Source organism: Gorilla gorilla, chromosome 10, assembly GCF_029281585.2.
Source record: "Gorilla gorilla gorilla isolate KB3781 chromosome 10, NHGRI_mGorGor1-v2.1_pri, whole genome shotgun sequence".
Lineage (NCBI taxonomy): Eukaryota > Metazoa > Chordata > Mammalia > Primates > Hominidae > Gorilla > Gorilla gorilla.
Window position 1 is genome coordinate 81,602,277 of NC_073234.2, and position 26,645 is coordinate 81,628,921.

Below are 26,645 nucleotides of genomic sequence, written 5' to 3' on the forward strand. Positions count from 1 at the left end.
CACATAGTAAAAGCTTGGTGTTTATCCTTTTAACCTTATTATATCCATATACAATCATATTTATTTCAGTTTTACATAAATTGGTTTATAAGCTGCATATTGTTTTGTGACTTAGAAATGTATGTTAAATAATTAATAGCTAATGTTTATTTTCACAGCTTAGTTAATAGTAGGTCCTATTTACAGGTGAGGAAAATGAGACTTAGTTAAATAGATCTCTTTCTTTGCCACTTCACTTAATTCTACCTAAAATATTGTTGGTTTTATTTCTGGTACCCATTCTTTGCATTAATGAGAATGTACTTTTAAAAAAAATTGTCAATTTTAGACTGGTAGCAGAGCTTACCTGATACTGCTTTTCTAAATTAAAAACTTCTGCTGGAAAATTAGTCTCTTCTTCAAGGAAATTGAGTAAATATTCCTTAGATAAGCATATAGTACTTTTTCATTAATTATTAAGTTATTAAGTAAATTATGCCCATTATTACAAAGTACTAAGACCTAAGACAGGATTCATATTTGGGCTAGAATTTCAGAGATGCTAAAATGTGAGAAAAATGTATGTCTTAGAATCAATAAAATACATTGTACATATTGATCTGCAAGATGTGGGGAAAGTGAAAAAAGGTATGGAACAGTGCCATCCTGTACATGTTAAAAAGAACAGTATGCTGGGAGACCTTTGGAAATTCCTGCTCCGGAAGCCAGGGGTTGGTTGAGGGTGAGCTGAGTCTTGGCTGTTTTCTAGCGGTAATCTTCCCTTCATCTGAAAAATGAAGGGCTCAGCAGGCAGCTAAGTTTGTCTTCCCAGAGCAGGGCATCACAAGGCATGGGCTTTTTCATTCCCTTGTGATTCATCTGCTATTAGGGAAACATACATGGGAAAATGCTTGTACTTCCATGAGCCTTAGTTTTCACATTCATAATATGGATGTCATCAGAAGTCAGACTACCCAATGGCTGTAGGGCATGAGCACCATTGGAATGGATGCCCCCGCTATGCCAGGGTTAACCTTTTAGTTGCTAGATCATGGGGAGGTCTGGGGAGAAGGAAAGAGATGGTTGGGGTGGGGAGTAGAGCATTGTGTTGTTAGGGGAGTGGCTGTTTTCCAGCTAATAAGGAAGTATTGCTATGTTTTATACAAGTGTGTGCCAGTTGAATATCAGCTCTGAATATAAGAGCACCTACCACATGTGGGTGTCCTGCATATTAAGTGGTATAACATATAAGGCCTATATATTGTCAAGTTCTAACTGATTACTAACATGATCACAAGGACTTAAAACAGGAAGTTTTACATTAGTCATGCTGTTACACACTTTGTACTCTTGTTTATTTCTTAAATTCAGTGTTCATAAACCATCAGCAAATACACAGTGAGTCTATTACAAATGGGGAACTGTCCTGGCCAGGGGTTGACCTCTCTGTTGAGGGTGGGTTGTCTTGGAACCCTTCTTTCCATTCTCTTTCCTATTGCCCTGGCTGATGTGGGGAATGAGGTTGACATTCCCATGGTGAACTTGTATTCCATTTGGTGAGATATTTTCCCAGGGCCCTTAGCAGGAATTCCAAATTAGTTTCTTCATAGAAATTGTGTTATAATTTGGTGATTTGCTGTGTTAACTTTTTTCTCTTGAATTATTAGGTTTATATTCTGCAGTTAAAACTTTACTACAAGAAAATAACTTACAAAATGCAAAAACATCACAATTTATTGCATTTAGAAGGTAAAGCATTTATAATATTTTAATGTTTTTAATCTAGCTTTTAAATCTCATAACTTATTAATATAGATCCTGTTTGGATGGGAGATTCCAATATTTCATCACTGTTAATTCTCTTTCTTATTTTGGGGTATGTCTTTGTTAGACATGGCAGAGGGCGCTTTCTAAACAGAGCTCTTTCCACCAAGTATTATATTTAGAAGCTCATAGGGACTCTGAATGGAACAAAAGCTTATGCTAAGATAAAAACTACAGGCTGGGCTTGGTGGCTCACACCTGTAATCCCAGCACTTTGGGAGGCCGAGGCAGGCAGATCACTTGAGGTCAGGAGTTTGAGACCAGCCTGGCCAAAATGGTGAAACCCCTCCTGCCTACTAAAAATACAAAAATTAGCCAGGCGTCATGGCACACACCTGTAATCCCAGCTACTTGGGAGGGTGAGGCAGGAGAATCGCTTGAACCCGGGAGGTGGAGGTTGCAGTGAGCCGAGAGCACGCCATTGCACTCCAGCCTGGGCAACAAGAGCGAGACGCTGTCTCAAAAAAAAAAAAAGATAAAAAGTAGAAAAATACTATTTCCTGGAGAAAGTCTTGGAAACGTTTTGTAGAATCTAGTATGTCATAATTGCTGATAACAAAAGTAAACCTGTAGCAGAGACCATTAAGGTGACCCCTGCATTTTCGTGTGTTTCAGGCAAGACTGTGATCTAATTAATGACTGCTGCTGCAAACACTACACAGGCCACCTCACCAAGTGAGTGTCTTCGAGAACTGAAACTTTTAAGGACAGTCCTTCTTCGATTTGCTGTTTTTTTCTTTGCTTTGATGTTTGTTACCTATTTACATATATTCCCAGAATAGTTTTCTTCCCATTTGTGAAATAGAATGATCTCTTCAATTAAATACAATATATGAATACATCCTTGGGAATTGACATTTTAGTAATGAGTGGAATAAGAAGAAAAATTAGGAGTGAAATTTTTTTGGTTTCAACCTTGGCAGCCTTCAGCTTCTCCAAGATAAGCATGGGGAGCTCAGGGGAATTTTAAAAATTATGTGTGTAGTGTTTCTGAGAATCTTAGCAACAGGGTGCCTGCAGAGAGCAACTTAGTGAGTGTCTGTCTATCAGAGAAATATGAGTGTAGACAAGCCACTGTGGTCATACATAGGAAAAATTAATTCATTTCTCTTGAATTGACCAATACCTGCTTTGCACTAAGTATAGACATCCTAGATATGTATAAGGTATAGGTGGAGTGCCTGTCTGCTGAGGGAAGTTACACAAAAATCTGTCAGGTAGCCCAACAACAGGCCAGAAAGCATGGGCTTGAGGCCATATACCCAGGGTCCCAGTAACTGTGATGATGGGCCAGGTCGTTTCCCTCTCCCACATCTATAAAAGCAGGTATGGACACAGAATTTCCCTTACCGAGTTGTAGTAAGAATGAAATGAAATAATGTACCTAAAGCAGTTAGTGCAGTAGCTGGCCTATCAACACCACTTCTTCAGTTTGCTGCTGTTGTACTGATATAGTGCCATAATTATTACAATAGAAATGTGTATAAGTGCTGTAAGACCTCAAATCAGGTAATGATAAGAGAGATTGGAGAGCAGAGGATTAATTTTAAAGGAAAAAAATCAAAATTTGTGTTAACCTTTAGAATATAAGGGGAAAGAGAGACATCAGCATTTAAGCCAAAATTTCTAACTTGAAAAAATTTGACTGGGAAATGTCATTGAGTTTGAGACGTTGCAGGGAGTATGTATAAATAATCAGATGACAGCTATGGGAACCTGATTTCTTGTTGCTCATTGGAGAATGAAAGTGTTGTAAATAAAATGTGGAAATTATTCTGAAAATTGAAACGAGTCTGAGTAGGAGTTAATGTTTGAACAAGTGAAATGGAGACTTTCCAAACTTTGATTATATATTATCATTTTCTATCCCAGAGACCATCAGAGTAGACTTGTATTTGGAATTGGTGATAAAATTTGTTGTACCAGGAATGCATACCTCTCAGACTTACTACCTGAAAATATCTCTGGAAGTCAGCAAAATAATGATCTAGATGCCAGTGGTGAAGACTTTTCTGGTACTCTTCCTGATTTTGCTAAAAATAAGCGTGACTTTGAAAGTAACATTCGACTGTGCAATGGAGAAATATTTTTCATAACAAATGTAAGTGAAAACAGAAGATAATATCTTTTAACTAATTAGAGATATGTTTGGTTATTTTATTGTCCTAGGATTCATTCAGAATCTAATGATATCAGTTGACATTCTTGTTTCATGATTTTTTGTTAAGGATTTTTGGCATCCATGTTTATGAAGGATATGGGTAGTTATCTGGTAATGTCCTGTCTGGCTTTAATATCAGAATAATACTGGCCTCATAAAATGAGTTGGGAAGTGCTTCTTTTCTTATATTTTCTAGAAGATTTTATGAAGAAACATTTTTAATAAAATCGAAGTACTTGAGTAACAAAAAACAAGGCATAAATGAGACATAGATTTTAAAAAGCATCATTTCCTTTGTTGCTGCTTAAATGTAGAAACTATAGAAGTGGTTGCCTTGTAGTTGTTCTCACAGTGTAGATACCCTCACTGAAAGCTGTGAGGAAAAGTAAACTGCAAAGAATCTACTCAGACTTATGTAGTCAATACAAGAAATGAATGTATAGACTTCAAAATAAGAAATAACAGACGGTTCTTCACAGAGTCAAATTGAAGATAAGTTTCAAAGACTGAAAACTTCTATTTGTGTTTATTAAAATATTTAGGTATAGATATATTCAGTTTGTGCTGAAATGCAAATTTTAAGCCTTTTGAAATTCTTAATGGTAATTGTAATTCTTAATATTTTATGTTTGACCCAAAGATAGAATATCTTTGAATGTATTTGAACGTAGAACATATTTGAAGGTATGCAAAATAGTTCTTTGGTTTGGTGACAGGATGTAACTGATGTAACTTTTGGAAAGAGAAGATCTTTGACCATTAATAATATGGCTGGCCTGGAAGTAACTGTGGATTTTAAGAAACTAATGAAATATTGTCGCATAAAACATGCATGGGCAAGAACTATTCACACTTTTCAGGTAAGAGGAGACTTTTATAAAACCTTTTAAATAATTTACCAACCTTAGAGCACCTTGCATTGTTTTCGTAAATTTTTGTTGCACTTATTAGCAAACAAAAATTAGGAAACAAAATACACAAAAGTACAGAACATAACAGAGAAGACGCCACCCTTTTGCTCTTTTTTGCTCCAGAGCTCTCTTTATTTTTAGAAACAAAGGCATTATAGGTAAAGTCTCCTCCTTCAGGTCTTCCCCTCCCTGCCTGAGTCTCCAGTATGGCTTGGCATGGCACTGTACTCATCTTATCTTTGGTTAAATTCTGATATTTTGTTCATCATGGATCCTTTTGTGCCTTAATTTTGATTTACAAAACTGTTACATTAAAATGTCTTGATTTATCTTGATTGCTGAGTTTCTTGGGAACCCCTTAAATTTTGTACTGGAGGTGAGTTCCTCACTTGCCTTGCCCTAGTCCTGGGCCTGCCTCCCGCCTTCCTCCAAAGTGACTTCTGCCCCGAATTTGGTATATATCACTCCTATTCATGTAGAAGCAATATATATGATTGTTTGCTGTGTTACTGAGGCTTATGTAAATGGTATAATCATGTTTCTATACTTTTGCAACTAGCTTTTATTTTTTATTTTTGGCCTTATCAACTTTGTGGGGTATAATGTGCATACAGTTTCATTATAAAGTTGGTTGAGTTTTGACAAGTGTATCCTCTCTCTCCATCTTTGTGAGGCAACCTTTTATCCCCCCGCCCCCAACTTATGTGGGAATATTGTTAGGTTTACAGAAGAGTTGGAATGATACTACAGAGAGTTTTCATATACCTTTCACCCAGCTTTCCTTGGTGTTGAACATTTTATAACTATGGCATATTTGTCAAAACTAAGAAATTACTATTGCTGTAAGACTGCTAACTAAACTATGCATATTCGAATTGCACCAGTTTTTCCATTAATGTCCTTTTGCTGTTCTAGGACAGCATATTGAGTTTAGTGCAACTTGCCTTTATGCTTTATTTTAATGCCCTTGAATTCTCATCTGTTATTAGTGAGTCTCTTATTTATCTCTTTGTTTTGAGCTTCCTTCTCTGCTGCTGGTATGTTGCTTTAATGGAGAGGTTGCATCAACCTTCATTTTTTTTTTTTGAGACAGTCTCGCTGTGTCGCCCAGGCTGGAGTGCAGTGGTGCGATCTTGGCTCACTGTAAGTTCCACCTCCCAGGTTCAAGTGATTCTCCTGCCTCAGCTTCCCGAGTAGCTGGGATTACAGGCGCATGCCACCACGCCTGGCTAATTTCTGTATTCTTAGTAGAGACGGGGTTTCACCATGTTGGTCAGGCTGGTCTCGAACTCCTGACCTTGTGATCTGCCCATCTCGGCCTCCCAAAGTGCTGGGATTACAGGCCTGAGCCACTGCACCCGGCCCAACCCTCGTTTTTATGCAGAAAAATTTAGGTCAGCCCAAATTTTCTACTAGTAAACAAACATTAATTAGCGTAGAGTTTTGTTTTGTTTTTTAAGTGGGTGGGGCTTTATTTATTAACTTACCCCATCTCGATTCCAAAAAGAATTTGAAATGGCTTATTAAAAATGCCCACAATTCAGCTGATTTTTTTTTTTTTTTTTAAGGTAAAAAAGGGTCTGGTGTGGTGGCTCACGCTTGTAATCCCAGCACTTTGGGAGGCCGACGTGGGTGGATCACTTGTGGTCAGGAGTTCAAGACCAACCCTGGCCAACATGGTAAAACCCCATCTCTACTAAAAAATACAAAAAAAGTAACTGGGCATGGTGGTGGGCACCTCTAAACCCAGCTATTTGAGAGGCTGAGGCATGAGAATCACTTGATCCTGGGAGGCAGAGGTTGCAGCAAGCTGAGATTGTGCCACTGCACTCCAGCCCGGGCAACAGAGGGAGATTCCATCTCAAAAAAAGAAAAAAAAAATATATATATATATATATATGTTTATATAGAAAGGATGTCAAGTGAAAAATAAGGATGATAAAATGGTTCTTGCCAGGGGTGGTTGGAATGCAGCCATGCCCGCTTCCCTGTTTGCTAATGTCGATTGCAGATTTGGCTTTAAGTTCCCTTAAGACCAAAGTTCCCCAGGTAAAGAGAGAGTAAAAGTGTAATATTTCTGGCTCTGGGTCCTGAAGAATTTCTTCCATGGATCTCTATGATGCCATCCTTCACCTTTAGGAAATTTTCTTTTTCTCAGTTTCCTCTGTTCTGTCTCTCTAGAATTCCTAATATGTGCGTATTAGACTTCCAGAAGTGGTTACCTAAATTTCTTATCAAACTCTCTTATTTTCCTTCTCATCACTTTGCTCTATTTTCTGAGAGATTTCGTTAAATTTATAATCCAGTTTTTTTTATAAGAACGAATGAAGAGTAAAGGTGTCTTTATTATTACTGGGTTGAGGTTGGAGTAGATATCTTTCTGGTTCTTATTTCATGGTTGAAGTAGCATCTCTTAGCTCTAAGAACATTCATGATTGTTATATCAACACACTGTTTCTTCCAAGTTCAATTCAGTTCAACAAATACTTACTGAGTCAGACTCTGTTCTTGGTGTTTGGTACAGGTCAGTCTATAAAACAGACAAAGATTCTTGCCATTGTGAAGCTTAAATTTGGTGGGGAAGGGGATAGAGACAGACACAGTCATAAAAATAAAAAAAATAAAAACAAAAACAAGAAAAAAAACTCTGTGTTATGTTAGAAGGTGGCAAATCCTGTGGAAAAGAGGTGGGAGTGGGTGCAATTGTGATTTTAAATAGAATGTCGATGTAAGCCTCATTGAGAAGATAACATTTTATCCAAAGATTTGAAGAAGGAAAAGAAGTTAACCATGTGAGTATCTGGGACAGGAGCATTCTAGGTTGAGGAATAACCAAGGGCAGGGTTCTAAGGTGAGAGTCTGTCTGGTATAGTTGAGAAGCAGGAATAGCAAGGTGGCCACTGTGGGAGACTGACAGGAAATGAGACAGGAAAATTAATATGAGGTAAAGAGGGCAGGAGGATGGTGGGGCCAGGTCACCTCCTAGGGCATTTGAAGGCCTGCACTATCCAGTATGTTAGCCACTAGCCGCGTGTAGCTATTGAGCACTGGAAATGTGGCTAGAGTGACTGAAGAACTAAATTTTAATTTTAAAAATGGATACTAGGCTGGGCACAGTGTCTCACACCTGTAATCCCAGTACTTTGGGAGGCTGAGGTGGGCGGGTCAATTGAGCCCAGGAGTTCAAGACCAGCCTGGGCAACATAGTGAAACCCCATCTCTACAAAAAATACAAAACATTAGCCAGACATGGTGGCATGCACCCATGGTCCCAGCTACTCGGGGGTCTGAGGTGGGAGGATTTCCAGAGTCTGGGAGCTGGAGGCTGCAGTGAGCTGAGATTGCGCCACTGCACTCTAGCCCGGGTGACAGAGTGAGACCCTGTCTCAAAAACAAAAACAAATAAACAAAACAAAAGTTACTAGATACAGTCATTGGAAAACTTCTGTATGTTGGAAAAACTATGTTTGGAATAACTTGGGTATGTGAATCTTCTTTTTCAACTACAAATTTTATGAACTCAGAAATAGATTAAGTATTTCTGATGAAAATTTAGTATCCAAATTGGACTGTTCTGGTTATATAAAATATAGAATTTCAAAGATGTAGTCTTTTATTAATAATTTAATATTGATTATATGTTAAAATGATATTTTGGATATGTTAGCTTAAGTAAAATACAGGTATATTATTAACATTAATTCTATCCATTTCTTTTTTAATGAGACTACTAGAAAATTTTAAGCTGCATATTTTATATTTGTATTGGACAGTGCTGTTCTAGACTATTTTAAGGACTTTGGCTTTTACCTGAGTGAAATGGGGAGCTGTTGAAGATTTTGTGGCTCTTCATACAAGTGGTTGAGCTGTAGAACCAATTTATAGAATAGACATATACATAATTAAAAGTAAATATAGGAAACTTACTTCCTTAAGAAGTTTGACAGTTCTGATTTTCAAGGGAGATTTAAAGCAATGAGGAAATTATTTATAGCAGGTTATCAAGGTGAAGTTAGGTGTCTTACTTTCTGAGGTAGACTTAAGTACCATCTTGGAGTGCAGAATTCCAGGGACAGCAGATCTTTGGCTCCTGTAGCATGACATTTTAATTTTTAATCATCATTCACTCCATGAGGCACTGGAGAAAGAACAGTGAGTAGGATAAAGGTGAAGCTCTGCCTTCATGGAGCTTAGGGTCAGTACAGCCTGTGATAGAGGAAGTACAGGGTGCTGGAGAGTAATAGATGGGGCGGCTACTCCAGACATGGGCCAAATTGAGGCCATGGACTGAGGTATGCTGACAGGACCTGGAAGTCCCTTGTGCTGGGTGGAGCATGGTTCATGGAAAAGAAAGGGAAAAAAGTAGGGAGAGGAGCAGGGCCAAGCTGGCTCTTGAAGGGCTTTACAAACACATTAACGGGTTAGGACTTTATTTGGAGTCCCTGCGAGTCATTAGAGGTTTTAAGCAGCATCTAATATGATTGGGTTGGCATTTTACAAATATCACTGTGGCTGCCATGAGGATGATGGATTGGGCAAGAGAAGGTACAGGGAGACTGATAATGAGAGCATTAAGTATTAATAATAGTATATCTACTATTATTACTATATTTTTCTCAGTGTTGCTTAATAATTAAGAACTAGGTTAGCTGAGTTTAGGTAGACATTTTCATATTTGAGAATGTACAATATAAAGTCCAAGGTGAAGAGTGGTGCCATATATCTGTGGAAATGTATGTAATCAAATACCATTTATGTCAATTTCTGAGACCCAGCAACATCGGAAAGATGTATTTATCAAACTTTTACAATCTGAGGAGCTGCTTCAAACTCTCTGTCTACGGAGATAGAAGAGCTTGCTAAGCAAGAGTTTATTTGCAGCGGATGTGTATTTTTTACTTGCCCCATCTTGTCAGTTGTCTTCCCACAATTTTTCCTTTGGCAGGAGCAATGTCAGAGCAATGGGGGAGATAATGGTACAAACCACTTCTTTGTCTGTGTTGGCACTGGATCCGCTGACTCAGAATATAGGACTAAGAATAGCCCTCAAACTTGAAATTGTTTTCTTACAGTTACACGGTGATATTGAGTATTTTTCTTGCCTATCCAATTTTTTGTTAAAAGACAAAGGTTCATTGTTTTCTTTTTTGTTTATCTTGATAAAAGAAAGAAATTGCCCAACAATGGAAAAATACAGACAAGTAGGAGAAAAAAAAGTCATCCATAGGCCTTCCGTTTGGAAACATTAATAAAAAATTTGGTAGAATTTCTCTCCTTTTTTGTGATTTGTTTTGTTTCATTGTACATAGCTGTGTTCTTTTTTTATATACTTGTTTTGGATCAGAGTAACTATATTGCTATGCAGTTTTGACCATTCTCTATGTGTGTATATACCTATCTATCTGTCTATATATATATATAGATATATATATGGTTTTTAAAATGTTGCTTTAAAGTATCTCTGATGTTCACAAAATAGTATGTCAACTGTGTATATATTATATATATAAGTATATAATATATATTCACCTATTAGTTGCTACTTAAAATTTCTATATTTTATCATTACATGTAATATTTTATATACATATATTTATATATAATATATCTATATATTTACCTATTACTGGCTACTTAAAGTTTTCATATTTTGCCATTATATGTAATAATGGGTTAACACATTTACACATGAAGCCTGTACCATCATTTCAGTCTTTTATTAGGAAAGGTTTAATACTGCATGCAGTCTTTAAAATTTGCTGCTGGGTTTCTACAAGCCAGTTGTGGACCTATGAAACCTGAACTTAGCAGCATGTTTAGCAGTGTGTTTAGAGTTCTTGGAGGATGAATAAAAATGGAACCCATAAAATGGACACATAATAATAGTCTGGCCAGGTAGAAGTGCTTGAGAGCACTTTGAACACTTGTCTCCTTTCCTTGTTTGTAAACTGTCTGAACCTGTTTTATAGCATTTAGTCTTCACACCATATTTTTCCTCCCAGGGGTCCGAGGAGCAAACGGTTGTCTATGTGGTGGGGAAGGCGGGCCGCCAGCACTGGCAGCATGTCTACACCGCCGTGACCAGGGGCCGCTGCCGAGTGTATGTGATTGCAGAGGAGTCTCAGCTCCGGAATGCCATTATGAAAAACAGTTTTCCTAGAAAAACTCGTTTGAAACATTTCTTGCAAAGTAAGCTCTCCTCTAGCGGCGCACCTCCAGCAGATTTTCAGTCCCCACAGAAGAGCTCTGGAGACAGTGGAGGACCCAGCACACCGTCAGCATCTCCACTCCCTGTAGTCACAGACCACGCCATGACAAATGATGTCACCTGGAGTGAGGCCTCTTCGCCTGATGAGAGGACACTCACCTTTGCTGAAAGATGGCAATTATCTTCACCTGATGGAGTAGATACAGATGATGATTTACCAAAATCGCGAGCGTCCAAAAGAACCTGTGGTGTGAATGATGATGAAAGTCCAAGCAAAATTTTTATGGTAGGAGTGATGTTTGCATGTTCCCAAGTTTTATTTAAATATCGCTAACTTCGGTGTGCTTATAAATGACTGTGTGCTTTTATTAGTGTTGCATTGTGCTGTTGGACTTAAAAACAGTTGTTTTTCTCATTTCTGTCAAATTTCCCTTACCTCACTGATTTCCCATTCATTTCCTCACTCCTTTTCTCCTTCCCAGCCTCTAACTGAAGACAACTCCCCAAAGTTCAGTTCTTTTTTCCTTTGAGAACTGACTCATTCTCACAGTTTCAGCCATCTCCTTGGCACCAGTGATTTGGCTAACAAAGTTTTGACTATAGTAACATTTCAGGCACCAGGAATTAGAGATAAGTAAGTGACAGTTCTCACTCTCACACTGATTGTCATGGTGGAGACAGTCGGCTATCAGTAATGTGGTGATTTGCTGAGTGCTCTGGCACTGAAGAGGAGTTAATGAACCAGCTGCCTAATCTGCATCTTTGTTCCCAGAAATTGATTTTCTGGAACCACAGCCCAGAATCTTACTCTCTTTTCCAATTTCTCCATTTCAATCACCATCTTCCTAGTTACATGGCTTAAAATCTTAGAATCACCATGGACTCGCCTTCCTTTCACTCTCTACCATCTTCTTGGATGGTTGGTGACCTGGCTGCCCTCCCCTTTCTTGTTCCCATTCTCGTAATGTAGCATTCCCCCTTTTCCATGGTTTTGCTTTCCAAGGTTTCAGTTACCCATGGTCAACCGTGGTCCAAAAATATTAAAGGGAAAATTCCAGAAATAAACAATTCGTCAATTTTAAATTGCATGCCATTCTGGGCAGTGTGATGAAATCTCACACCATCTCATTCCATGAATCCTCCCTTTGTCCAGTGTGTCCACACTGTGGACACTCCCCACCTGTTAGTCACTTGCCACCATCTTAGTTATCGGAGTAAGTCTCAGTGTTGCAGTGCTTGTGTCAAGTGGTCCTTATTTTACTGAATTACTTTATTTTTTATGTTATTGTTGCTAATTTTTTACTGTGCCTATTTATACATTAACCTTTTTTATAGGTATGTATGTATAGGAAAAACCAATACATTTGGGTCTGGTAGTATTCAAGGCTTCAGGTGTCCGTTAAGATTCACTTCTTTGTTCAAAAGCTTCAGAGACTCCCAGGTGCCTACAACATAAATTCTAGACTATTTAGCTTGGCATTTGAGACCTTTCTCAATTTGATTCCAGTTTTCTCAACATCATTTCATTTCCCACTATGCTTTTTCTGCTTTTGTCAAGCTAGTGTCTTCAACTCACTAAAATGAATCAAACTTTTTCATCCTTCTTTTGACTCTTGCTGTGTCCCTCATCTTGAATGCCTTTTTCTGTCTCCTTCTCATTCAGCATTTGAAAAAAACATTTAGCAAAAAATTGAAAAAATAAAAATAAAAACCTGCCAGTCACTGATCTAAATGTTAAGGGAGGAAAGCACACCAGTGCTGGCTTTGTGGACATTATATTCCAGCATAGGCAATAAATACAAGAGAAAATCAAATTTCAGATTAAGAGTCTATGAAGATGAAAAACAAGGCAAGGACATAGGGAATGGCAGGGGGTGTGGTGGGCAGGAGGTGCTATTTTGACCGGTCATGCCTCCCTAAAAAGGTGACATGTGAGCTGAGCACTGAATGTTACCAAGGAGCAGCATGGGGGCCTCTAAGGATGTAGATAATGCAAAGCCTGGAAAGGGAATGATTTTATTCAAAGAGGAAGGCAGGTTGGCCTAGTGCAGTGCTCATGCCTGTAATCCCAGTACTTTGGGAGGCTGAGGCGGGTGGATCACCTGAAATCAGGAGTTTGAGACCAGCCTGGCCAACATGGTGAAACCCCTTCTCTACTAAAAATACAAAAAATTAGCCAGGCATGGTGGCAGGCACCTGTAATCCCCGCTACTCGAGAGGCTGAGGGAGGAGAGTCACTTGAACCCAGGAGGTGAGGTTGCAGTGAGCCGAGATTGCACCACTGCACTCCAGCATGGGCAACAAGAGCAAAACTCCATCTCAAAAACAAAACAAAACAAAACAAAGAGGAAGGCGGGCTAAGGTGGCTAGTGAGCGAGGAAGAGGGTGCAGGTGCTGGTGTTGGAGAGATGGGCAGGGCCACGGGAATGAGTTGGGATTTTATTCTGCTTGCAGTGGGAATTCATTTGAGGGCTGGAAGCAGTGGTGTAATATCATCTGATGCCTGCTTAAACATAGTCCCAACATGGTGGCTCATACCTGTAATCCCAGCACTTTGGGAGGCGGAGGTGAGAGAATCGCCTGAGCCCAGGAGTTTGAGACCAGCCTGGGTAATATGGTGAACCCCCATCTCTACTAAAAATACAAAAGTTAACTGGGCATGGTGGCATGCACCTATAGTCCCAGCTACTCGGGAGGCTGAGAGGTCGAGGCTGCAGTAAGCTGTGATTGCATCACGGTACTCCAGCCTGGGTGACAGAGCAAGAGCCTGTCTCAAAAACAAAACCACAATCCCTGCTGGGTGTGGTGGCTCACACTTGTAATTCCAACACCTTCAGGAGCCAGGCGGGAGGATCGCTTGAGCCCGGGAGTTTGAGACCAAACTGGGCAATATAGTGAGATTCCAGCTCTATAAAAATAGTAAAAAATTAGCTGAACGTGGTAGTGCATATCTGTAGTCCCAGCTACCCGGGAAGCTAAGGTAGGAGGATTGCTTCATCTCAGGAGTTCCAGGCTGTAGTGAGCTGTGATTGTGACATCCCTTTCCAGCCTGGGTGACAGACCAAAACCCTGTCTCAAAAAAAAAAAAAAAAAAAAGCAAGTCTAGGCACAGTGGCTCACACCTGTAATCCTAGCTCTTTGGGAGGCCAAGGTGGGCGGATCACTTGAGCCCAGAAGTGCAAGACCAGCCTGAGCAACATGGCGAAACCCCATCTCTACCAAAAATGCAAACAAAAATTAGCTGGGGGTGGTGCTGGGTGCCTGTTGTCTTAGCTGCTTAGGAGACTGAGGTGGGAGGATCACCTGACCCCAGGAGGTTGAGGCTGCAGTGAGCTGTGATGGTGCCACTGCATTCCAGCCTGGGCGACAGAATGAGACCCTGTCTCAAAAATACATACATACATACATACATACATACATACATACATACATACATACAAAATAAACAATCCCTCTGGCTTCCGTGGAGAGGGAACTGTGGAAAGTGAAGGGGAAGTGAGGAGACCAGTAGGAGGTCATCATGGGGAGAGCCTAGTGAAAGAGTGGGGCTGGTAATCTGTGGTTGGAGTGTGGGTGCATTTTGGAGATGGAGTCTGTGTGACTTTCTGATTAGATGTGATGAGGTAAAAGAGAAAGTAATCCAGGATGATTCCTGGATTTCTGGCTAAAGCAATTTGGGGAATAGCAGTGCCATTTCCTGAGATGGGAAAGATGTGAGGATGAGAACTCGTTTGGGGAAATAAAGCGTTCTCTTGTGGCGTGCTGTTGTTTAAGGTACTAATTGGAAATGTACCTGGACTTGTTGAGTAAGTCAGTGGTTGGTAGAGGAGTTTAGAGCCTCAGCAGGGAGTAGGGTAGGAAAGGCCCACTTGGGAGTCATTGGCATGTAGTGATATTGAAAGGACTAGGTGAGTTAATTTCAGGAGAGACTGCAGATAGAGGAGGGGGCCTGATGACAGAATTCTGGGGTATTCCCAGCTTTTAGAGATCTGGCAGAGGAGGAGGAACTAAAAAGGAGTGTGAGTGAGATAGAAGGAAAACCAGGGCTGTGGGGAGGGAATAAAAGCCTGGACTGAGGGGGCTGGTGAGAGAATGGGAGCCGAAAGGGTGGAGGAAGCAGTGGAGGCAGGTTTTGAAGAGGGCTGCTGAAAAAAGAAGGAAAGGTGGTTGTATCTGAATAGAGGACTTGTGGTCAAGGAAAACTTTATTGGTTTGTTTACTTTGGATGGGTACATTAAGGCATCTTAGTGTGTTGCTAGAATGGTCCAATGGAGAACCAGAAATTCATGATTCAGGGAGAGAGGATAATTGCAGAATTGGAGTCCTGACGTGGGTAAGATGGGAAAAATCAAGAGAATAACTAGAGGGGTTGCCCTGAGACAGGATTAGGGACAGAGGACCCTTTTTCCATGACAACCAGAAGGAATGGGTGTAGTATGTTCGGTATATATAGCAGAGGGAAGATAAAGTAGTTCCAAGCTGATCACCTCATGCCATCCTCTCTCTCTTCTTATTATAATCCAGCTCAGTTTCTGTGTTGTTCCTGGAGGCTTCTTTTTCTCTGAACTCCTGTAGGAGGGCACACACCCCTTCTGTACTGCACCTGCAGTAACCTTGTTTGACTCTGTAAATAAAGCTTCTTGAGGACAGTGTATCATTTTTGATCTGCTAGAACATTTGGTACAATTGCTGTTCACATGGTAATACCTCAAAAATACTTAGTGATCAAAATATGAGTCATGAATATATGGCGATGAAACTTTTTTTAAAAAAATCAGACATTCAGAATATCGTTCTTTCAGATTGTACTGAAAGTCATACTTTTATTCTTGTAGTGCCCCCCCTTTAGTTTGACAATTCCTTTTGGAATTGCTTTTGAGGCAGTAAAAGATCCTTTTGAATGTTTATAAGGGAAGCAAACTTCTGTTGAGACCTATTCTGAGTTTAGGAAATAACCCAAAGGCATTTGCTTTCTAGTTTTAGGAGTTAGAGGATCCAATTTGGGTAATGGATTTTGTGTTAAAAAGAAAAAAAAGGTGGGATTATAAGTAATTTCCAAATGTGGTTCTAATAGAAGTGTAAGAATTGCTTTAAGTGCTGGCAGCAGACTTGTTCAGTTGAGTCTTTAAGCTTCCAAGGCTGTAATAAAGGTAAGAAGGGGCCACAGGGGGAACCCAGGGGAGAAAGTGCTAGTGTAACCTGCCAGAACCAGGCTGAGTTGTAAATGGGGAATACTTACATCCTCTGTCCCCATATGGATATGGCACAGGGAAAAGGTTCTCTAGGAGTCGGTCTGACACAGGGCACGGTGTGTGGAGTCCTGGCACATTAGGAGGCTACAGATGTAGAACAGCATGGCTGGAGCACAGGGCACAGTGAGAGGATGGGCCGCAGACACAGGAACTGGCAGGGAGGATGGACACAGGGTCTTCTGAAGAGGTCGTAGATTCTTCTGATTGCAATTGAGAACAGTAGAAGCATTTTAAGTGCTCTGTGAATTGAAATTTATGAAGGTGATGTTGACTGAGGTTTAGTGGATGATGATGGTTAGGGAGAGAGTAGGGAATGAGTTCTCAGCCAAAAGATTATTTCAGTAACCTGCGTAAAATGAGGAGGTTGTAACATTAGGTAGTAGCAATGGGGTTGGAGAAGAGATGCTAAGGATAGAGCTGATGGGACTTAATGATCAGTTGGATTCAGGTGGGGTTGGGCCTGAGGATAACTCCAAGACTTCTGGCTAAGGCATACAGGTGGATCCACCACCATTAACCAGATTGGGAAAACAGTCTGAGGGTCGGGTTTTGTGGGAAAAGTGATTAAAATGGACATAGTTGAGGGTGGAGGGGGAAGTTTCTTCTTTTTCCCCTCTTGGACAGTAGAATCCCTGCTGATTCTAGGTTCCATTCTGTACCCCAGGTCAACTCTTTGATAGAATTTCCATCTCAGGAAAACATCTTTTTCTGAAATTAAACTTGTCATCTCTTACAGAGGTCCTGGAATAAGGCTTTTGACATGAGCAGAAAAGAGAGGCAATTCCAAAGAAGCACCCTTTTCCTAAAATTGAATTGTGCTTACTCTTTTCATTTCTTTATGGTGGTGAAACTTCATCATGACGATACTGGCCCACTTCAGAATCATCAGTAGCACAAAGAATATGACTGTGGCATTGCAATGTTTTATCTTACACATCCAGAACTGACTTCATGGGCAGGCAACATGGGCAGTCCTCCAGGACTCAGGCCTGCACTTAAAAAAAAAAAAAAAAGTTCTGTAATCACCATCTTGAAATTCTTAATTTTGAACAAGGGGCCATCATTTTAATTTTGGACTGGGCTGCCAAATTATGTAGTGGGCCCTGTCTACACCTTTAGAAGTTAGACACACATACTAATTCAGTACACAGTTACTTCTAAATGCCAGACCCAGAGCTGGGTGCTAGAGATACCACAGTGAGCAAAGCAGATGTGATCCTACAAGGAGCTGATGGCCAATTGCTTTGGTTGCTCAAGCCTTTCAAGGGTTGGGGAAGGTGCATGATTTCTTTTTCTGAAGCAGAGGGAATACAAGTACATAGGGTAGACTAACTACATTTTTACAAAATTAACTTTGTTATTTTAATTGTTCTAACAGGTGGGAGAATCTCCACAAGTGTCTTCCAGACTTCAGAATTTGAGACTGAATAATTTAATTCCCAGGCAACTTTTCAAGCCCACAGATAATCAAGAAACTTAGTTTTATTTCAAATTGTTCAGAGTAACTATTTTTTTCTATTGGAGACAAAATGAACATCGTAACGTCAAAGTACCAAGATAAAAAAAGTTTCCTATAACTGGAGTTTTAAGGTATTTGTGTTAGCAAATGTTTTAAATCCATTTAATCAAAGTATTAATGATTTCAACACATGTCATCATGAGAACTGGTAGCACTGGACATAAGTGAAGAGATTAGATATTTTATATACATATATATTTTTATACAATTATGTACATTAAGCCAGGCGCGATGGCTCATGCCTGTAATCCCAGCACTTTGGGAGGCTGAGGCAGGTGGATCACCAGAGGCCAGGAGTTTGAGACCAGCCTGACCAACATGGTGAAACCCCATCTCTACTAAAAATGCAAAAATTATATGGGTGTGGTAGCACATGCCTGTAATCTCAGCTACTCAGGAGGCTGAGGCAGAAGAATCGCTTGAACCCGGGAGGCGGAGGTTGCAGTGAGCTGAGATCGCACCACTGCACTCCATCCTGGGTGGCAGAGCGAGACTCCGTCTCCAAAAAAAACAAAAAAAAAAAAAGAAAATTATGTACATTAAAACATGTTGTATTTTTAGGATAATGCCTCGTAACTTTGATGATCGTTGTGTGTTATCTTTGCCAATGGGTTGAAGCAGTGGCAAAGAAAAAAGGTGTAATTACATCTGTTTATGTTATTGACATGCCTCCTAGGATGTTGAAATGTGGTCATTTTACAAGACTGCTGCTCACTTCATCACTGCTGCCTGGGGCCCAGCCTACCTGGGACTTTTCCTTGGAAGTGCTTTCTGAGTTGGGAGCACATTGTTCTGAATATGTTCCACTTAGGAAGTTTTTTTCTCTCTCAGAATGATTTGATTTTTAAATTTTTATTTATGTTAAATGGTCAAAGAAAAAGTCAAGATGAAAAATGTATCTGTTAACCCATTTATGCCTAGTGGTCCATTATTGGGACACTAAACATGTGAGAGTTATTTATATCCCACTGCTCAAAGTCATCACCAACGTCTGATTGCAAAAATTCAGAAAGTTGCAACCTCAGGCATAAATGGTTAATAGCTTTATTGAGATATAATTCACATACATTTCACCCATTTTAAGTATACAATTCAGTGGCTTTTAGTATGTTCATCAAATTGGACAACTACCATTATTATCAATTTTAGAACTTTTTTTTTTTTTAATGATAGAGACAAGGTCTCACTATGTTTCCCAGGTTGATCTCGAACTCCTGAGCTCAAGTGATCCTCCCACCTTGGCCTCCCAAAGTGTTAGGATTACAAGTGTGAGCCAGCGTGCCCAACCTGGAACATTTTCATACCCTACAAAGAAACCTCACACTCTGGCCGGGCGTGGTGGCTCATGCCTGTAATCCCAGCACTTTGGGAGGCTGAGGTGAGCAGATCACCTGAGGTCGGGAGTTTGAGACCAGCCTGACCAACATGGAGAAACCCCGTCTCTACTAAAAATACAAAATTAGCCGGGAATGGTGGCACATGCCTGTAATCCCAGCTACTTGGGAGGCTGAGGCATGAGAATCGCTTGAATCCAGGAGGTGGAGGTTGCGGTGAGCTGAGTCACGCCATTGCACTCCAGCCTGGACAATAAGAGCAAAACTCCATCTCAAAAAAAAGAGAAACCTCACACTCCTTAGCAGTAATTCCCCGACTTCCCCCATCCCTAGGTAACCTGATTTACCTAGTCCCAATAGACTTGCCTATTGCAGACATGTGGTTCTTTGTTCCTGACTTATTTGACTAGCATAATGTTTTCAGACTCCATCCGTGTTGTACCAGTGATGTGTCAGTGCTTCGTCTCTTTTATTGCCAAATAATATCCCAGTATATGGATAAAGGACATTGAATTTGTCCATTCATCAGTTGATGGACATTTATTTGGGTTATTTCCTAATTTTTGGCTATTATGAAATGCTGCTATGAACATCTGTGTGTAAGGTTTTATGTGGACATATGCTTTCACTTCTTTTGGGTATATAACTAGGAGTAGAATTGATGGGTCATATGGTAACTCTATGTTTAACATTTTGAGGCACTGCCAGACTTTTTCCAAACCAGCTGCACCAATTTATATTCTCACCAGCAGTGTATGAGAGTTCCAGTTTCTCCCTATTCTCTCCAACGTTTATTATTATCTGACTTCTTGATTATAGCCATCCTAGTGGGTATGAAGTAGTATTTCATTGTGGTTTTGATTTGCATTTTTCTTATGGCTAGTGATGTTAAATAGCTTTCATGTGACTATTGGCCATTTCTATGTCCCCTAGAGAAATGTATATTCAGATCTTTTGCACACTTTTAAATTGGATATTTTTTCTTTCTATCACTGAAATCTGTATTATTGAGGGTTTTCCAGAGGGATGGAACCAATAGGATATATGTGGATATAAAAGGGACTTTATTAGTGTATTAGTTAGGGTACCCCAGAGGGATACAACTAATAGGATATATATATGTGGGGGGGGGGGGCAGGGAGTTTATTAAGTATTAACTTACATGATCACAAGGTCCCACAATAGGTTGTCTGCAAGCCTGAGGAGCAAGGATAGCCAGTTGGAGTCTCAGAACTGAAGAACTTGGAGTCTGATGTTTAAGGGCAGGAAGCATCCAGCACAAGAGAAAGATGTAGGCTGGGAGCCTAGGCCAGTCTTGCCTTTTCACGCTTTTCTGCCTGCTTTATATTTGCTGGCAGCTGATTAGATTGTGCCCACCAGATTAAGGGTGGGTCTGCCCTCCCCAGCCCACTGACTCAAATGTTAATCTCCTTTGGCAACACCCTCACAGACACACCCAGGATCAACACTTTGCATCCTTCAATCCAATCAAGTTGACACTCAGTATTAACCATCACAATAAGAGAGAATTGGCTCACACGATTATAAAGCAAAGTCCCACGATAGGCCATCTGCAAGCTGGGGAAGGAGAGAAGCTGATAGCATGGCTCAGTCCAAGTCTGAAAGCCTCAAAACCAGGGATGCTGACAGTGCAGCCCTCAGTCTGAGGCCAAAGGCCCAGGAGCCTCTGGGAAACAATTGGTGCAAGTCCTAGAGTCCAAAGGTGGAAAAACCTGGAGTCTGGTGTCCAAGGGCAGAAGGAGAGGAGGTCAAGCATTCTGCACAGCACAGGAAGAAAGAGAGGGAGCAGACTCAGCAAGCACACTGCTTATCTCTGTTTGTCCACCTGCTGTGTTCTAGCCTCACTGGCAGCCAACTCGATGGTGCCCACCCACACTGAGGGTGGGTCTTCCTCTCCCACTCCACTGACTCCAATGTCAGTCTCCGTCAGCAACACCCTCACAGACACACAGGGGAGCAATGCTTCATCAGCCATCCAGGTATCTCTCAATCTAGTTGACACCTAATATTAACCATCAGAAAATGTAAGAATTCTTTACATTTTCAACATTTAAGTCCATTATCAGAAACATAATTTGCAAAATTTTCCTCCCATTCTGTGAATTTTATTTTAATTAACTTGATAGTATCTGATATGGTTTGTCTCTCTGTCCCCACCCAAATCTCATCTCACATTGTAATCCCTATGTGTTGAGGAAGGATCCTGGTGGGAGGTGATTGGATCATGGGGGTGGTTTCCCCCATGCTGTTCTGGTGATGGTGAGTTCTCATGATAGCTGGTGGTTTTAAAGTATGGCACTCCTGCCCCAATCCCCTTCTGCCACCTTGTAAAGAAGGTGCTTGCTTCTCCTTTACCTTTTGCCATGATTGTGGTTTTCTGAGGCCTCCCCAGCCATGTGGAACTGTGAGTCAATTAAACCTCTTTTCTTTATAAATTACTCAGTCTCAGGTGTGAAAATGGACTACTAAGTGTCCTTTGAGGCCCAAGTTTTAAATTCTGATGATGACCAGTGTATCTGTTTTTGTTGTTGCTGCTGCTTGTGCTTTTGGTGTTATATCCAAGAAACTATTGCCTATCCAAAGTCATGATGATTTACTACAATTTTTTCTTCTAATAATTTACAAGTTTTGGCTCTTACACTTAGATCTTTGATTCACTTTTAGTTAATTTTGTATATGGTGTGAGGTAGGGATCCCACTTTATTCTTTTGCATGTGACAATTCAATTGTTCAGCTCCATTTATTGAAGAGATTATTCTTTCCCCATTGAATTGTCTTGGTACCCTTGTCAAAAATTAGTTGACTGTAAATGTGAGGGTGTATTTATGGATTTTAAATTCTATTCAATTGATTCATGCATCTTTTTTTTTTTTTTCTTCTTCGAGACGGAGTCTTGCCCTGTTGCCCAGGCTGGAGTGTGGTGGCTCGATCTCAGCTCACTGCAAGTTCCGCCTCCCAGGTTCATGCCATTCTCCTGCCTCAGCCTCCCAAGTAGCTGGGACTACAGGCACCCACCACCATGCCTGGCTAATTTTTTTTGTATTTTTAGTAGAGACGGGGTTTCACCGTGTTAGCCAGAATGGTCTTGATCTCCTGACCTCGTGATCTGCCCACCTTGGCCTCCCAAAGTGCTGGGATTACAGGCCTGAGCCACTGTGCCCAGCCCAATTCATGCATCTTTTTTCTTTTTCTTTCTTTCTTTTTTTTTTTCTGAGATGGAGTCTCACTCTGTCACCCAGGCTGGAGTGCAGTGGTGCCATCTCAGCTCACTGCAACCACCATCTCCTTGTTTCAAGCAATTCTCATGCCTCAGCCTCCCGAGTAGCAGGCATTACAGGTGCTTGCCACCACGCTTGGCTAATTTTTTGTATTTTTAGTAGACATGGGGTTTCACCATGTTGGCCAGGCTGGTCTCAAACTCCTGACCTCAGATGATCCGCTTACCTTGGCCTCCCAAAGTGCTGGCATTATAGACGTGAGGCACTGCGCCTGGCCCATATGTCTATTCTAATGCCAGCACCATATTGTCTTTATTATTGTAGCTTTGTAGAAAGTTTTGAAATTACGAAGTGTGAGTCCTTCAACTTTGTTCTTCTTTTTCAAGTTTGTTTTGGCTATTATGGGTCCCTACATTTCCATATGAATTTTAGGATCTACTTGTCAGTTTCTGCAAAGAAGCAAACTGGAATTTTGTTCAGGAGTGTGTTAAACCTACAGATTTGGGAACTATTGCCATTTTAACAGTATTAAATCTTTTGACTCATGAACACGGATGTCTTTCCATTTGCTTAGGAAAGACAGGCTGGGGTGTAGTGGTGCAATCACAGCTCACTGCAGCCTCTACCTCTCAGGCTCAAGCAGTCCAACCTCCTTAACCACCCCACCTCAACCACTCTTGTAGCTGGGACTACAGGCCTGCACCACCTCACCTGGCTAATTTTTGTATGTTTTGCAGAGATAGGGGTTCACCATGGTGCCCAGGCTGGTCTCGAACTCCTGGACTCAGGCAGTCTGCCCACCTCGACCTCCCAAAGTGCTGGGATGGTGTGAGCCATCATGCTTGGTTCTTCTTTAATTCTTTGTAGTTTTCAGAGTATAAGTTTTGTATTTCTTTTATTAAATTTACAATGCTTTTTGTTAAATTTATTTCAAAATATTTAATTTTTTATCCTGTTGTAAATGGATTTTCTTTATTTTGGTTCATTGCTGCTACTGTATAGAAATGCAGTTGATTTTTATATATTGATCTTGTATCTTCCAACCTTGCTGAACTTGTTTATTAGTTAAAGTGGGTTTTTAGTGGATTCCTTAGGATTTTCTATATAAGAGATCATATCATCTGCAAATAGAGATGCTTTTAGTGCTTCCTTTTTAATCTGTAGGCCTTTAATTTCATTTTCTTGCTAATTGCCCTGGTTAGAGCCCCTAGTATATTGTTGAATAGAAGTGGCAAGAGTGAATATCCTTGTCTTGTTCATCATATTAGGGAGAAAGCATTAAATCTGCCACCATTAACTGTGTTTGCTGTGGATCTTTCTTTTAAGTCCTTTATTGAGATGAAGAAATTCTCTTTTGTTCCTAGGTTGTTGTGTATGAAGGGACATTGAATTTTGTCAAATCCTTTCTCTATGTGTTGAGATCATCGTGTAGTTTTGTCCTTTATTGATGCAGTGTGGTAATTTTTGGATGTTAAATCAATCTTGTGTCCCTGGAGTAAATCTCACTTGGTCATAGTATACAATCCTTTGTATGTGCTGCTGGATTTGGCTTGCTGGTTTTTTGTTGGGGACTTTTGCATCTAAATTCATGAAAGATATTGGTCTGTAGTTTCTTTTCCTTGTGATGCCTTTGTTTGGTTTTGGTATCAGAGTAATAGTGACCACATAGAATGAGTTGTGAAGTGTCCCCTTGTCTTCTATTTTGGAAGAGTTTGTGAAGAATTGGTATTAACTCTTCTTTAAATTAATCTGGCCCTGGGCTTTTTTTGTGGGAAGTTTTTGTTTTGTTTTGTTTTTGTTTTTTGAGATGGAGTTTCGCTCTTGTTGTCCAGGCTGGAGTGCAATGGCATGATCTCGGCTCACCCCAATCTCCACCTCCCAGGTTCAAGTGATTCTCCTGCCTCAGCCTCCCAAGTAGCTGGGATTATATGCATGTGCTACCATGCCCAGCTAATTTTGTATTTTTAATAGAGACAGGGTTTCTCCACGTTGGTCAGGCTGGTCTCAAACTCCCGAACTCAAGTGATCCACCTGCCTCAGCCTCCCAAAGTGCTGGGATTACAAGTGTGAGCCACTGCGCCTGGCATGGGAAGTTTTAAAGCTACTGATTAAATTTCTTTACTTGTTATAGGTGTATTTAGCTTTTCCATTTCTTCTTGAGTCAGTTTTGACAGTTTTTCTGTAGAAATTTGCTCATTTAATCTATGTTTTTTAATTTTCTGACATACAGTCGATCATAGTATTCCTTTATGGTTTTTTAAATTTCTGTAAGGCTGGTAGTAAAGCCTCTGTTTCATTCCTGATTTTAGTAATTTGAGTCTCTTTTTTTCTTGGTTTAGCTAAAAGTTTATGAATTTTAATCTTTTTAAAGGACCAACTTTTGGTTTCATTGATTTTCTTTACTGTCTTCCTATTCTCTATTTCATTAATTTTAACTCTTGTCCTATTACTTTTAGGAGGGCCTCTTAAGGAGGGGTTGTATGCTGGCTTAAATTGAGGGTTGGTCAAAGTTCAAAAGCCTGGGGGAAGGAAGCTTAATATTTTCTCTAGATCAGTGAGTACAAGCAATTCAGCTAAGAATTCGCTTCATTTATGAAGCAAAGAATGGTAATTTTCAGGACAGTCTGTGTCTGATTTTGTTATAAGTAAATGGGGGAAGGGAGATAAACATCTGTGAGTCTTATCTAAGTCACCCTGGGAAGGATGGTTCTTTATAATAAGCCATTTCCTGGAACACACAGGCAATGGGCAGGGGGGTTACTACAACCTTATAGAAATAAGATTTCTTTAACTCTGCCTATATTTCAGGGTATAGTCCTCAGGTAAAGCTTCACACTGTCAAGAAGAACTTGAAAATACCTTTTTTCCATAAAAACACAATGAAACTAATACTATGTAATGGAATATTCCAAAGCACTAGTTCTTATAAATAACTATTGGCCAAAATACAAATAACTGACCCAATTCAAAATTCTCTAAGATTTCATTAAGATCCTTTTGTAGTTCATAAGCCTGATGCATGGGTGTTCATGCGCATGTGTGAGATGTGCCTCCCTCAAACCTTGTTATGGCGCCAGCCCATTACTGGTCTGTCATGAAAAAAAATATTTCAGTAAAAGAGGATACTTCTAGTATCCTTTTTAAAATTTAAATTGGAAGCAAATAGTATTTCATCCCAGCATGTTAAAATTGCAAGGGTCATCTACCCCAGCTTACCATTTGCTAAACACCCATCAGTCACCAGTGGAACACACATTTCCAATGCTAAAGGTCTTGACTGCTTGGTGAAAACCACTTTGCAACACTGGTGTTGGAAATTACTGTATTATATTAAGCTGAAATCTACCTCATTGGAACCTCTGCTTATAAGTCCTGAGTCTCATGTAGTTCAGACCTTGTCTCTTCTGCCCCATCTGGCTACTTATCTCCAGTTTCTTCTGCCAGTCTTCCGGTGGCATAGCCCCAAACCCTTTCACTTCATAGTTTGTCACTGCCCTTTTTAAGAGGACTGGGGTGCTCAGAACTTATAGGCTGACCCTAGCTCTTCCTTTGGCCTGGTCACTATATTTGAAAAGTGCTACCTGAAATCATAAGAGCTTTTTTGTTTTGTTTTTAACAGCCATTTTCTATTGTTGATTCATTTTAGTTTTGGTTACAACTGAAATATCTATCTTTCACATGAAATATAGCTTCTCATTTGCCTTTCTTCAAAAAGTCTGTTCTAACTACACATTTCCTTGGCTTCAGCCTCATGCTTGATGCAGAAGTGAGGAGAGTGCAATAAAAATTTGAACAGTTGCTTGGATTTTTGCAATAATAGATTGTCAGTTGGGGTCATATGACTCTCAGGTGCTAGAAAATACTCTGCCTTTCAGAATGTAACCGTGGGCACACTGAATGCAACTGTATAAAAATGAATGTGAATTTTTAAAGGTAGCATAATTAAAGTTTGTACATTTTAACAGTTTATGTAAATCTGTCTCATAGAATACATGTAATTTTCTCTGAGGTGGATGTTGTGATACTTGATCAATATTTGTCACCTACAGTAAATGTACCATTGGTCTTGGACGTATTTCTGTGTGTGTTTTTAGCCCATTCTCATATATTTCACTCCTCATCTTCCGAATGATCCTGTGGTACAGACATGACCTTCAGTTTCAGGTAGAGAAGCTGACTCGTGGTGAGTAAATGTCATACTACCAATAAGTACTGGAG

At 40.1% G+C, this 26,645-nt stretch overlaps 1 protein-coding gene and 1 non-coding gene across 4 annotated transcripts in view; both read left to right on the forward strand.

Annotated features, from left to right (window-relative positions):
- The window catches only part of HELB (DNA helicase B), a 44,356-nt gene extending 17,858 nt beyond the window's left edge, over positions 1-26,498 (forward strand). For all 3 annotated transcript variants that reach the window (XM_004053520.5, XM_055357005.2, XM_063694132.1), the window contains exons 8-13: positions 1,647-1,728; positions 2,419-2,478; positions 3,676-3,904; positions 4,681-4,824; positions 10,878-11,369; positions 17,714-26,498. In XM_004053520.5, the coding sequence (XP_004053568.2) occupies positions 1,647-1,728; positions 2,419-2,478; positions 3,676-3,904; positions 4,681-4,824; positions 10,878-11,369; positions 17,714-17,815 (1,109 nt within the window). In that variant the 3' untranslated portion in view covers positions 17,816-26,498. The remainder of the gene's footprint in view (positions 1-1,646; positions 1,729-2,418; positions 2,479-3,675; positions 3,905-4,680; positions 4,825-10,877; positions 11,370-17,713) is intronic.
- On the forward strand, positions 25,419-25,522 carry LOC115930354 (small nucleolar RNA U13). The gene has a single exon (XR_004066990.1). It is a non-coding gene; the product is annotated as a small nucleolar RNA U13 (small nucleolar RNA).
- Positions 26,499-26,645: the final 147 nt, after the last annotated feature.